Below are 15,478 nucleotides of genomic sequence, written 5' to 3' on the forward strand. Positions count from 1 at the left end.
ACTCCAATTGGCTACCAGACATAATTTGATGTTGACCTTTAAAGCCCTGGGGCTTGACTATTTCATAAATACCTCCCCCAATTACTTAAATCAGCTGGGGAGGCATTTTTTAAGAACCTCCTACTTCTTGAAACTTACCTGTCTTGTATGCTATAGTCCTCTTCTGTGTGGATTCAAGCTATGAAATATATTTCCCAATAACTGTATTTAATTGTATTGTTTTTTATTCTTATATTTTATAATTTGTATCTTTAACTTCTGCATGTCCTCTCGGGTGATATAGAAACATAAAACTAGGATATAAAGAAATCAAATAAATAAATATAAAGAATAGTAATGGCCACTTGTCAGCAAACGTCTCATGTAAAGTAGGATGATGGTAAATTTAAGAAGATTGTTATATTATTTGATTATATACAATCAAATATTGTATCAAATATCTTCTCATGCTAGAATAAGTAATACAATTATTCTTACTAAAGCATTAATTTGATTAGTAATTAAATCAATACTTTAGTAAGAATAATTTTATTTTTATTATCCTAGCATGAGAAGGTATTTAGGGTAAAGATTTTATTAAAATATACAAATCCAATTGTTACCTTTTAGGTTCTGTAAATTTCTAATCCACAGTGAGTAGTAGGTCAGGAACAGTAGAGAGGACTAGGGTTTTTTTTAACATTTATTTTATTTATTTTGTTACTGAATTTATTATCAGCAAAAAAGAAGCCAGTGACATGAGACTATAGTTATATAAATTTAAAAACAAAATCCAAATCAAATGGAGAGATGCTGATTCAAAATAATTTAAACATGTGTTAAGCATATTTAAAAACACAAATGTGTGAGAAAAGGCAAAGGTCCTTTAACACAATGTATCACAGATTGTAACATTTAGCCTTAAATATAACCATAGGGTGTTTTTAATCTTAATCTTGACTTTCTGCTAATTATTTTGTTTTTTATTTTTCCTATCTTAAATTGTGGCTTTTGTCACAATTTAAGATGAAAAAAACAAAAATAAAGCAATTTGCAGAAAGTCAAGATTTGAGTTTATTAATAATCTCAATAATTAACAATTCAAGAAAAGGGTTTATTCAGCATGATAAATGGGTAGGGCCTCCAAATTCTGGCTTAATGAAAATTAATTTACTATACATTCATGTTGAAATAGTTTTAATTAGTTTTTACAAACACTAGCCTTATTTGTTTAGATAAAGACTCTATTGTCTGACTAAACAAATTCTCATCAAATAGAAAAGGTGAAGTTAACATGACCTTCTTATAGTTCATTTCTAATTTATTTTTCTACTGATTGTTTAATCAGTCAGCTTGCTAATGTATTGTTTTTCAGAAAATGATCTTTACATAAATAATTGCTGTTAAAATGACACTAAAATAGGTGCCTTAACTAAAGAAAAATATCAATGATAGATCACCAAAATAGTCACCTTTTACACCTAGAAAAAGAACTACCCATTTTTCTAGTGTTCTTGAGGTTGTGAATAGATACATCTGTTTTGGAATTCCATCCATGACCTACCATTTTGGAGTAGAGTAAAGGAGAATAAACTATTTGGGATATTAGTATGCATTTATTACTCTAGCTGTCGATCATATTTCAATAAACAAAAACCCTTGCTAAAAAGGGACAGGAAAATAATAAAGCTCCTATTCAAGCGGAAGATTGCTTCCCCTTAGAAAATATTTACTATATTTAATTGTTTGGATTCATTTCTCAGAATTGAATTTTGTGTATCTAGAACTTTTTAGATGCTCATTTATGAGAGTTGATTGTAACTGAATTGGTTAACAGAATAAAAAGCTTTTTTAAAAATCAGAGTGTTAAAATTAGACTCCCTTATATGGATTATAATAATAGTGTACTTCCTCAGTCTCATTTGAGAAAATTCTACCTAAAGATAAGTCTTTACAATATGGGTGGTTCTGCAGTATTTCAAAATGATGACTTTTCAGACAATTAACAGAAAATATGTTATTTACCTGTAACTAAGGTTTTCAGAGGATTGCCTATGAATTCCTCATTATAGAGTCTGCCATTACCTATGAATGTAAGGGCTACCATATCTGAGCTGCCAATATCTAGATTCATTCTAGACAACTACTGTAGTAGATGCTAACAAAGAGTTAAAGTTTAATGATCTCTTTGCTGCCATCTGTTGATCTAAGATTCTTTGCAGGCATGATCTGGTGTCCCTATGCAATTACCAATTATGCTTCTTAGGAGAGGTTTGCTTCCCACCTTTTCATGACAAAATGAAATTTATAAATGGCACTCAGGAGAGCCTCTCTTCTGTAAGGTGATCTTTGTGCTTACATTTTTACTGGGGAAATAGCAAAGTATGTATCAGATGGGAGACTGAGGGGAAGATCAAGCTACTAATGTTCATGAAGGACAGATACTGCTTGACTTACAATCATTTTTTTAATAATGGTTGGAATTAACAATGGCCTGTAAGGTACTTCAGAATCTTGCAAAATGTTGCACATATTCCATGGGCTCACATGATTGCAATTTGAATGCTTAGCAAACTGCTTGCACTTATAACTGGTTGTTAAGTACCCAATTATCACATGATTTAGATTAATCTTCTCTGCCAGCATCCCCAGAAAGTCAATGGGGAAGCTGAAAGGGAAACCTCCTGCTGCCTACTAATAGGATCTCTCTCATCTCTGAGGGCTGGCTAAAAAAGCTCTACACCAAAATTCAAGAAGGCATGAAGCTGAAATCCTCTGGCAGAGAATCCTTTCAGTCAGCCTCTAGAGACAAGTGGGAGCCCTTCTGTCTCTGAGGACTGGCTGAAAGAACTCCTTGCCAAAATCCAAGAAGGCATGAAACTGAAATCCTTCAGCAGGAAGCTTTTTCAAAGAGCCCCCAGAGAATAGAGAAGGCTGAAATCCATACATTTTTCAGTCCTTAAGGAAAGAGGCAATACAGTAAGGCAAGAATTCTAGAGTGCCTTGGAGGGGTTGGGAGGCGTTTGTGGATTTTCAGTTGCTGAACAAAAAGACAGTACAGTAAGGTAAGGAGTTGGGGAGGCTCAGGGCAGACCACATGCAAGATTCTTTCAGCTCAGAACTGAAAATCCTGTTAGGATTTCAGCAGAGGATTGCAGCTTATGAGCAAAGAGACATTCACATCAGCCTGCACTGGACCTCCTAGGGTCTCCTCCATCTCTGTGAGGTAATCCACATTCCTTACCTGGGACTCCATCCACATAAATCACAAGGTCATTTAACAACCACAACCAGGAGTGTCAGGATTATGAATACTTTCCTGAAGATTTGGACATCAAAAATTAAGTGTCTATTACTGCATCACCAATTTATAATAGGTTTATAGTGAGAAAATAAGCAGTTTTATGGCTCTCACCAAATTTCTAAATGTTCTCTTCCACATTTATTTTTTTGTTTGATGGTCTGTTTGTTTATAAAATAAAAAACCACCCTATCTATTATGACTTTACACACACTGCTTTATGAAAGACCAGGGAATGATTTCTTCAGTCAAGCAGAAGGCCGGGATGGGAGTGAGGTAGAGAAAAGAATCAAGCTTTGATGCAAATATAGAGCAGAGGCTATGCCTGAACAGAGTAACATATAAAGAGATCAATAACAGCTCAGGACAATATCAAGGAGTACTTCAAAGCCAGTTTGGTCATGTTCAAGACAAGGAATTTTAGGATGACAGAGTGACTGCCCAAAACTACCCGAAGTGACTAGTAGAGGCATATCTTCATTGCATGAGTGAGTTCTGGTGCATTATACATTATGATGAAGTGACTGGTTGCAAATGTTGCTCTTGGACATGTTTTGCAAGCTGAATCTTTTCGAAGAATATTTGACAGTGTAAACACCATGATATCTAATTTTCATCAAAATGACATACACAACTTCCAAAATGTAATTATAACATAACATAACATCCTCTGAATAAATATGAATATATGTGTCTCTATATGTATAAAATGCAAAGCTGAAAAGACTAATTATTATGTCAGCTTCCATTTCTTTGGTATATGAATCAGAAAATGAAGCACTTTAAAATAAATATATTTGAGTAAAAAGTAGGTGTTTTGCTCACTGACTCTTTAAAGTGTAATAAATTCTACTAAAATACATGCGGGGATCGCGGAAAAGTATAATAGTGAAAGAAACATTTCAGCTCCCTTTTTGTAAATGGTTTAAAGATAAGCAATATTACTATTACTAAAAATACAAAAATACCTTGTTGTGAAATACTGCAAATTAGTTGTTTAAAACTGAAATACTTAGTTCATAATATTTAATAAAAGATTATCATACCTGGGGTGCAAAATCCAGAAAATAGATGGCAGTTAAAAGATGCAGAAAACTCTAACCCTTTATTGCCATCTTGTGCTTGTCTGGATCTTTGCAGTCCAAATCTGGTAGCCCTACTTAATAAACTTTTAATCCATTTTCATGGAAACTTTATTATGTTGTGAATTGTATAGTAAGGGGTTTTTTTACCCCAACAATACCAGAACCTTCATTTAATCTTTTTGGTTACAGTTGTATTACTTACTATCCATAGCGTGAAGATATTCCATATGAAGGGCACCTGCTCCTGCTGTGGCAACTGAAGGAATGATATCTGCATATGGGCTGCGCTGGCCTGCCAGTAAAGCCATCTGATGGTAGTATTCTGCTGGACTAATCCCTGCATGTGGAGCTGAAGTAGAACATTAAAAGCATGATTTAATGACATTAGAAACAGGAATCTGTCTGTCTGTCTGTTTGTCTGTCTGTCTTATCTATCTCTATCTTTGGCATTATTTTTTAAATATTATGCAGGTTCTGATGACTTGCTATTATTTTTAACATACTGTATCAAAGTAGAATATCCATTATAAGCTTGGTCAAAAGTGTGTGTGTGTGTAATATATATATTATAATTCAGTTGAAAAACAAATCTTTTAGGGAGAAAATAAGAATAAAAAGCTAGAATAATGTCATTGCATAAATGTTCATACTCTCTTATAACTGACGATAAATTCTAGTCAGTACATACCTGCCAACAATTAAAGTGACTCTGATCAAGCCTAGTAGAATTTTTCTGACATTTACTCAGTTGCTTTGTACAGCAAAAGCCATGGTCTGTAACTCATTGTCAGTCAGAAGAATGATACAAAAAAAATTCCAAGGCATTGGATATACCATGGAACACAGTGAATACAGTCATCAATACCTGAAGAAAATATGGCATAATAGTGACATTACCAAGAATGAGATGTACCTCCAAAATTAATGAAAAAACAAGAAGAAAACTGATCTGAAAGGCTGCCAAGAGGCCTGGAGCAAGATTAAAATAGCTGCAGTAGTTTCTGGCAAATATCGGTTGTGTACTCCATGTGACCACAATCTCTCATATTCATATATCTGGGCTATGGAGCAGGGTGACAAGACAGAAGCCTTTTTGTTGCAAATGGTCCCGGGCAATCCAAAAGCTTGTGAATTCAAGGACCTGGAAGAACGCTTACGAGACCGTTTTGTCTGCGGCCTTAGAAGCAGAGAGCTGCAACAAAAAATCTTTGCTAAAGCTGAAGTCACCTTCCAAGATATCTTACGTTAAGTTGCAGCGGAAGAAGCAGCAGGCGGCTCACCAGAAACGCTCCAGCCATTGCGACAGTCCATCAAGAGGTCGTTCAGGAAGTGCAAGACCCGGATCCTGAAGAGGAGGTGGATAGACTTCACCAGCTGGCAGTACGACGACCGCGAGAGAAACCAGACAAGGCCCCAGCAGCCCTTCAGTGTCTCGGTTACAGAGGACACCACAAGCACATGGACTGCCGATTCTGCTCCGCCATTTGCCGGGCATGTGGTAAGCAAGGCCACATTGCCACCGTTTGTTTGGGTCGTCAGCAGGTGCAACCTCGGGAAGAATTCCTTCGGAAAGGTACAAGGGTCCCCAGCCAACACAGGGTGGCTTTCTGCGCATAGCGTAGAAGCATTTTGCGAACAGGGACACACAAGCCCCTTAAAAAGAAACTTCGCATTGATGTACAGTTACAAGGGGTTCCCTTATCGATGGAGCTGGACACCGGGTCCGCTCTATTGACCATTTCACACAATACCTTTAAAAGGATTTGCTGCAGTAGTGGCCTTCGAGTCAAACTCAGGCCATCGAACTTAATTCTTACTGACTTTCAAAATTCAAAGGTTAATGTACTTGGAGAGGCCATGCTCAAAGTGCAGCGTAAGGCATTCCAAGGCCTCTTAGACGTGGTGGTTGTTGGGGGTGAGCGTACGAGTCTAATCGGACTCGATTGGTTTGAGGCCCTGGGAATCCAGGTGACTGGTCTGAATAGTCTGCAAACTCCAGGAATTGCAGAAGTCTGCAGAGAGTTTGCGGATGTGTTTAGTTCAGAGCTGGGTTCATACAAGGGGCCTCCCATTGCCTTGCGGTTAAACCCAAAAATCACACCAGTTAGGATTAAGCCTAGAAGGGTACCCTTCGCCCTCAAGGGCAGGATTGATGCTGAGCTGGACAAGTTGCTCCAGCAAGGCATTTTGGAACCTGTGAACTCAAGTCCATGGGAAACCCCCATTGTGACTCCTTTAAAGGCTAACGGGGAAGTCCAAATTTGCACGGACTATAAGTGCACTTTGAACACAGCTTTGCAAACAGCATGCATATCCTGTACCAGTAGTGAGTCATATTCTGGCCTCCCTAAAAGGGGGAAAACTGTTTGCAAAGCTTGATTTAGCACAGGCCTATCAACAGCTACCTGTTGATGAGGCAACTGCTGAGGGCCAAACAATAGTGACCCATAGGGGCGCTTTTAAGGTAAAAAGGTTACAATTTGGGGTGAATGTTGCTCCTGGCATATTCCAGAGTGTCATGGAGTGCACGCTCAGGGGTATTCCGGGGGTTTGCCCTTACTTTGATGATGTCCTAATCGCAGGGGAGTCATCACAGAATTTGGCTGAAAGATTAAGAGCTATGTTGCTGAGGTTCCGCCAAGTGGGCCTCAAATTAAAAAAGGACAAATGTAAAATTGGAGTTACTTCCACAGAATTTTTAGGCTTTAAAATAGATGCCCAAGACATCCATCCTGCAGAACTAAATTGAAGGCCATTCAGGAGGCCCCAAGTCCCAAATCTAAAAGCGAGCTTCAGGCTTTCTTGGGACTTCTTAACTTCTATCATGCTTTTCTTCCCATAAGGCTGCAGTGGCTGAGCCGTTACACCGGCTCTTAAACAAGCAAGCTCCATGGCAGTGGACTAAGGTCCATAACAGGAGTTTTAAGGAGGTCAAGCCTTGCTCTCATCAAATGCGGTATTAGCCCATTTTAATGAGCAACTATCTGTATGCATCGCTTGTGATGCATCCCCTTATGGGGTGGGTGCAGTACTCAGTCACCTGAAGGCTGACGGAACACAAGTCCCTGTAGCCTACTATTCAAGGACTTTGTCATCTGCAGAGCGTAATTATGCTCAGATTGACAGAGAGGCCTTGGCCATAGTGGCTGGTATAAAGAAATTTCATGATTTCTTATATGGCCACCATTTTACGGTCTATACAGACCATAAGCCACTGCTGGGTTTGTTTACCACTAACAAACAAACCCCACACATCATTTCCCCATGTATGTTGAGGTGGTCCATTTTTCTGTCAGCATATGACTACACACTTATTCACAAACCTGGGAAAGAAATGGGCCATACAGACAGCATCAGTAGGCTACCTCTCGTACACATAGAGGCAGATCCTGCCCCTGCTGTTAATATTCTCTCTATTCAGGAGCTGCCTGAATCTCCCCTAAATGCTAGGGATGTGGCTGCAGAATCTGCCACTGATCACATGCTTACACACGTGCTGACATGGATGCTGTCAGGATGGCCTGACACGTGTCCAGATGCTGTGTTTCAAAGCTTCTGGCAAAGAAGGCATGAACTGTCTACATTTAAGGGGTGCCTGTTATGGGGTAGTAGAGTAGTCATCCCAGCCTCACTGAGGTCTAGAGTCTTGTCCTCTCTGCATGTGGGACACCCTGGCAATGTCCGCATGAAAGTGCTTGCACGCAGCCATTTTTGGTGGCCTGGGCTTGATAAAGCTATTGAGGCCCAGGTGCACGGGTGCCAGGTGTGCCAACAGTCACAGCCTGAAATGCCTCAGGCCCCTGTTCACAGGTGGGAGAAGAAACAAACCCCTTGGTCAAGGGTACATTTAGATTATGCTGGGCCTTTTCAGGGACAATTCTTCCTTATCTTGGTTGATAGCCACTCTAAGTGGCTAGAGGTTGTACCTGTCTCCTCCACTACTACTGCCAGGACCATCCAGGTGCTGAGAGGAATCTTCGCGACCCATGGATTTTCTGATGTCCTCGTTTCTGACAACGGTCCTCAATTTACTTCTTGTGAGTTCCAGGCTTTCTTTCAGGCCAACTTGATCAGGCACGCCACCTCAGCTCCCTTCCACCATTCCACCAACGGGCAAGCTGAACGCATGGTGCGCACCACCAAAGACGTGCTCAAAAGAATCACGCACGGGAGCTGGCATCACAGGTTAGCAGATTTTCTTCTTGCACACCGCACCACACATGCACTGCCACTGGAAAGAGCCCAGCTGAACTCTGTTGGGGTCGCCGCCTCATCACGAAGTTGGACAGAGTGCACCCAGACCAAGTGGCTTCACAGGTGTCCCAGCCGCAGGCACCTAGGAGACTTCAGGTGGGCGATCCGGTTTGGGCACGGAACTATGGCCCTGGACATCTTTGGTGCCTGGCTGTCATCTGTAAGATCTCAGGACCGCTATCATACGAAGTGACCTTGGGTGATGGCCGCGTCCTGCAGCGTCACATCGACCATCTGCGCTGGCGGTTGGCCCCCAACGTTTCCGGGTTCTGCTCTCACGGGGGAGGGGGCCCAGGAACATGGTCATACTTCAGGTCAAAATCTTGGGACACAGTCTTACTGTTCCTGGGAATGGCCGTAGGTTGCTAGTGATTCTCCAGTGGAGGAGCAAGGGCATCCTCACGATTCAGCTATTGCTCCAAACAGGAAGTCATACGTATCCGCAAGTGCTCCAAATAAGAATTCATCCTCGGGGGTGGCCTGCGCATCCGCAAGAGCGCCAAACAGGAATTCTCTTGAGAGGGGGTTTGCCATAGAGGTGGCTCCTGACTCTGGCACCTTAGCCACCTACATGGGGGACTGGAACTATTGGGGCACACCTGCAACGCAGGTCACGTCCGAGACTGGTCACGGGCTCGAGGGACTTAGTTCCCAGGAGCAAGCCATGGTATTGGGGGAGACCTCCGCTCCACCAGCGGGTTGGGGAATCTCCTCCTTCCCAAGGGGTCCTGGAGAGAGTTCAGACAACTCAGCCAGTACGCCTCAACAGGGGTCACCTGCAAATTATGAGCATCAAAGTCCTGGTCTAGCGAGCTCACCAGATGGGCCGGTAGGTCAGTCACCCTTAAGTAAAAGTCCTGGTCTGCCTAGCCGGGCAGGAGAGCTGACAGGCCAGGCACCCTCCCTGACCTTGCGTAGGTCGCAACGGGCTAAGGCTCCTCCTAAGCATCTGGGAGACTATGTGAGGTTTCTGTCATCACAAAGGAAACTTGCTGATCCATAATGAGGTAATAGGGGGCCTATGCTTGGTGAAAAATAGACACACTAAGTCTAAAATTAGAGAATGGGCTGTTGGCTTAACTTTATTATTTAATTTAAAATATTGCCTGTGTGTGAGCAGGAACATTTTTTTCTTTTCTTTTATATAGGAACAATTGTATTTTTATGTTCCATCTAGGGGGGAGGGGTGTTGTGTCCTGGGCCTGATGAGGCAAATCAGCAGCCCAGAAATGTTGCAAACATTTCCAAAAGCTGCCCGGGACCAGACTGGCTGGCGCCGGACTTGTGTGCATGCGCATGGCATGAAGAAAGAGCTTTTCCTATTGGCTGGAGTGCCTGGGGGTTGGAAAACTATAAAAGGCCTACGTGCCTGTTTGCAGAGTTGAGTGAAGTTAAGGAGCAATAAAGAAGTTTGATTACAACCATGTCTCGTGTTTCCATGCCTCGAACCTCAAAACACAAAACTTTTCTTACAAGGAAAACAACCTTCCCCGGCTACAGTTTGCAAAAATCTGTATCAAGTCTGATAAAAGTCTGATGAAACCGAGGTTGAACTTTTTGACCATAATTTCAAAAAGTGTATTTGGCACAAAAACATTGTGCTTCACCAAAAGTATACCATACCCACAGTGAAGCATGGTGGTGACAGCATGATGTTTTGGGGCTGCTTTTCTTCAACTGGAACTGAGGCTTTATTCAAGGTGGAAGGAATTATGAACAGTTCCAAATTTGAGTCAGGTTTGCTACAAAACTTTCAGTCATTGGCTAAAATGCAGAAAATGAAGCACATTTTTAGTTTTCAGCATGACAATGACCCAAAGCATACCTCCAAATCAACAAAAGAAGAAGATTAAAGGTTTGGAATGGCCCAGCCAGAGCCCAGATTTGAATCGAATTGAAAATCTATGGGGTGACCCAAAGAGGGTGGTAATTTAACAGATTTGGAATGCTTTTCCAAGGAAGAACAGGCAAAAATTCCCAAGACTACATGTTGATAGGCTCCAAAGACTGATTGTTGTCATAAAATCAAAAGGTGCTTCAACAAAGCATTAATTCAAATGTATGCATTTTTATGCAGCCACATTATTTTGGGTTTTTAAATTATTTTTACTCCTAAAAGATCTATTTCCAATTGAACTGTACAGCTTAGATCAGGGGTTCCCAACCAGGGGTGCTTGCACCCCCTGGGGGTGTGAGACGATATTCCAGGGGGTGCGAAAACTTGGACTTGCAAAATTATAGTGTATATGCATAATTCGTTGCTGTTATTTCAAACTTTTGTAAGGGGTGAGAGAATAAATCAGAAGTGTTCTAGGAATGCGGGGTATAGAAAAGATTGGTAGCCAACTGGGCTTAGATGATATATTAAAGGTGAAAAGAATTATGAAGTGATTCAACTTGGTCTGATTTTTTTACATCTCAAAAATTACTACTGTATATTCTAAAAATCTGTTCCTGAACAACAGTCAAAAGGCAAGTCCTTATCAGTTTTTAAAATGGCTCATTTTTATTTACATAATTTCTAATCTGCAATCCCACTAGGAATTTTTAAAACTAATATCTACTAATTTAGTAGCAAATTTTAAATAATGATAAAAGGTCCTAAGATTCAGAAGCAATTCTGACTGAACCTATACGTCTTCTATGACCACAGTGTTGGTACTTACAATCCCTCCATTCCACAGAAACATATATATAACTGTCAAGGCAGTTGGCCTTAATTGATGGCAAGCACTTTATCAGGTATCCAAGTTTTAAGATACATATAACTACTTATAGGAGATTATTAGCTTATACATATGGCAAATACTGTAACATTGATTAAACAAGTTTTAACACTAGCTAGTAAGCAAAATAAAAACCCCATCTTATCTATTTTTGAACGTGAATCAAGTATATTTAATGGGTTTCAGCATAAAATGTACCTTATACCACTTCACTAATATTTTATATTATCAATAAAATGGTAAGGAAACCAACTGGGGCTAAAATTATGATAAGAATTATTGATTTTGAAGCTTTGTAGTATTTGACACTGACAATTTTTTACAGAGGCACCTAAAAATACCTCCTAAGTTTTCAGAGATAAAAGTATAAATTAACATTATCTCAAAAGATTCAAAAGTAAATTTGGGATATCTGCAAAGATATGCAAGGAGAATGTTAAAATATGCAAGTGGCCTTGTGTTGAAAGAAACTTCAGTTGTAAAGAGGAGGGGCTTCACTTTTAGTTAACATAACTACACTATCAGGAATAAAGAGGTAAGGAGCTAGTTTTATTACAAAGTTTGTACACATATCATTGTATAAGAATTGATTTCTGAAGCTCTAAAATATTGAGCTGCTTCATACAATCATTTAAGGCTCCATAAAGTGATTGATCATCTTACTCTTTTTTCCTGTTCTGTAATTCATGTGCTGCAGCAAAACAATCCTGATTTTTATTAGACTTTTATTATTCTGTTGTTAAGCAGAAATTGGGTAATTCTGGCTTAAACTTAAAGAAGGCTTATTTTTAAGATGTGAACTGACATTCAAATTCAGATGTGCACAGTTAACACTGTCTCCCCTCAGTGACCTTACTCCCTAACAGAGCTCAGTCTGCATCTTAATCAATCACTGCATTTGCAGATGATGGTTGTGACAAGGAGTGCATCTCAACAATTAATATGCACCAACTGTGTCTCTTCCACTGATTTATTGGTAGTTATTCATGCTTTGGTTACACCTTTGGTTACAACATTCTTTGCATGGGGAGAATTGTACAAACTGCAATTTAAAAAAAAACACAGCAACCAGGTTGCTGACAAATACAAGATGAAAGGATCACATGATGTCTATATTACAAATCGTCACTCTCTATTAGATACCCTTGTTTGTGTATGTGTGCATGTGCATGCTTACATTCAGATCATTCTTGTTTTTATCAGCTGCCTGGACTAGTTCTTAAAGGAATTTTTTTTTTTGCAGGCTTTCAAAAATGGCTTGCTATTGCCTCCTTTCAAGAGCTGAAAGAAAAAGTGACTGGTTCAGAGTCACCTAGGAGGCTTTGTGGCCAAGGCAGAACTAGAACTCAGCATCTCCTGATTTCTATCCTGATACCTTAACCCATATCCCAGGCTGGTTCTTTTTGTCTGTATTCCAGTATTTTTATCATATTTTGAACAGGCTTTCATAGTATTCCAAACATGTAACATCCAGAATCTGACAAGTTTATGACTCCATTTTTAAAATTATTATAGCCACCCCTATTTACTTTGACTTCCCCAATTAGTGACTATTCACAAATATGATAATAATTAATGGTAATCAAAAATAACTTTTCTGGTAAAGGTGCACATTTATAAACAAATTTCTAGAGCCTGACAACAGAAGCCTTCTGTATGAAACTGATTAAGGTCTGGTCAGTTTCAGGCATCATTCAAGAAATGGGAGAGCTCTAATCAACTAAATAAGGTCACAGAGCTGAATTTGTTAACTTTCAGTCGGCACTTTTTAGACATGTGCACCAGAGAAAAGCAGCTCAGTAATAAATAGATTGTTTAAGCAAGGGGCAAAAAACAGAAGCAATGGGTTAGGCACAGTACATAGTACAGAAAACTTTATCTGAATGAGACAGCAGCAACCACTGATCTTAGCAGCCTCTGTTTGTGTATCTCTCTGTGTGTGCATCACATGTTTACTTAGCAATCATTGTGCTGAATGAACTAGTCGTCGGAATGTAATGTAATAAGTAAACTAATATTTTTCTGTCCACTGGAACTATTTTTACAATGTAGGAAAAACATTTTTTCCCTTGAAGCTTGGGGGTCATAATTCAAAGTTTTTTCTGAAACCCCAGTTTCTCAGGAAGTATAGGTTGTGACATGATTTCACAGCGTACAGCTACATGCCTATTTTAAGACACTTTAAAAGATAAAATATGTGCTTTTTTTTACTATTCCACAAAATTGGAAAAACAGAGTCAGAGCTTTAAGGGTAAAATGAATATCTTTAGCTTTTGTGAGGCTTTATTCCACTAAACCCTAATCTGCCAAAACTTCAGAAAAAAAAATCCCAAACATTTATTTCATTACATTGAATATGTATATCAGGGACCTCAGAAAATAAGCTGAATATATATTGTGGCTACATACAAATATTGGCTGCAAGTATTTGCCAGCACTTTTAACTTTTGCCTCCTAATGTGATTCATGAAAATAAATAAAATATAGCAATACAAAATTAGATATTGAAGTAAGAAACTTTGAATAAATTTAATCTAGTATCAGTAAATATTGTCAATTTACAAAGCATGTATTAAACCTCAACTTGAGAAGATAGGCTGAAATTAAGAATACCGACTTTTAAATGTTAATTTAATTATGGGAATTATCATAAATAGGTGTTGAAGTGCTGAGAGTTTTAAATTCATATACTACCATTGTAACACTTAAAGAAGAATTTGTTTGTGGAGAGGGGAGACTGTCACATCCTATATCTTCCTAAAATTTGCTTATTTCTAAACTTTCTTTAGAAATTCTGGACAAATTCTTTAAAAATTGAAATTTTTTAATATATATATATATATAGAGAGAAGAACATGAATCTGCTTGTTTTGTGCTTTAAATCCTTCTAGTCACTTTATTGACATATCTTGGCAAATAATGATTATATTGGGAGCTTTTGCCATTACAGTATCTCCTGAATGTCAATTTATTTTATACACAAAGCATCAAAACAATTTAATGAGATTTAATTAATATAATATTGTAATTAATAACTGAGCTGCTCTTTTCAAAAGCAATTTTATTTACTCTGGTCATATATTATTATGATTAAGATTACATTGGCTATCTTAAAATCAAATGATGAGGAAATGTTGAATTTATTAAACTTCCTTGTTTGGGACTTTATTTTTGTAATGTTTTTTTCTCCTGTTTTGAAGATGTATGTATATAATATATATGTATGTATGCATTTGTGTATGTATGTATGCATATATATTTGATATACATATATTCATTTAAAGATATATAGTAAATTGTATCTGATTCAAGATACAAGTCTACCTAGTACCCAAAGCCAGATGATAAATTTAAAATATTATATAGTTCTTATAGAAACATGAAAATGTAAAAGTACAAAAAATTTTAGAGATCACATTTAATTATAATTAATCTGATATCTGAAAGTGTCATATTTTTAAAATCAGATTTTATTGTTTAACAATTGCTTGATGACATCATACACTTATTTATGGGATTCTTAATATAACCTTTGGGGATTAACAAATGTTTAAGCAATAAAATGCCATGTCATTAAAACTTATTCTCATAAGAACAAGTATCACTAAGTAATGGATTAACTATATACTTTTATAAGTGAGGATTACTTATATGGTTTATCCATTTAGGCAGTAAGAACAATTCATTTTTCAAATCTAGTTAAAGGAAGAATATCTGTTTTGTAAACTTGCTATTTTATTCTGTTCTATGAATGACTTTTCCCTTAATTAAAATAGTTTCGTTGTCTTCAATGCATACCACCAACATAATTTGAGCCATTATAACTCAATTTAGCAGCAATTACCATTAGGCAACATTTAAACTGCAGTTAATTTAACACAGCAATAACCAAAAAATGGAATATGCTTATGCTGGAGATGAAATTTCTAGTAAAGTCAATGTGTGTTTCACACATTGTTTCATTTTGGCTTAGCATAACAAGGAAAACCAATCATGATATTTTCTAACACATTATTTATAATTTGTGAACCTAGATAACACCAGCAATCTTTTATTCCTCTGCAATATATAAATGTTATTTTACTTTAAGTAAATTTTTAAGGCTTTGTTCTCACAAATTGAATTAATAATCT

The 15,478-nt window shown here is 38.1% G+C and overlaps 1 protein-coding gene across 1 annotated transcript in view; it reads right to left on the reverse strand.

Moving 5' to 3' along the window:
• GLI3 (GLI family zinc finger 3) overlaps positions 1–15,478 on the reverse strand; it is a 223,385-nt gene that overhangs the window by 87,578 nt on the left and 120,329 nt on the right. The window contains exon 5 of the mRNA XM_015813067.1: positions 4,568–4,714. Coding sequence (XP_015668553.1) covers positions 4,568–4,714 — 147 coding nt within the window. The remainder of the gene's footprint in view (positions 1–4,567; positions 4,715–15,478) is intronic.

The sequence above is a fragment of the Protobothrops mucrosquamatus genome, unplaced genomic scaffold, assembly GCF_001527695.2.
Source record: "Protobothrops mucrosquamatus isolate PMUCROS unplaced genomic scaffold, P.Mucros_1.0 scaffold131, whole genome shotgun sequence".
NCBI lineage: Eukaryota > Metazoa > Chordata > Lepidosauria > Squamata > Viperidae > Protobothrops > Protobothrops mucrosquamatus.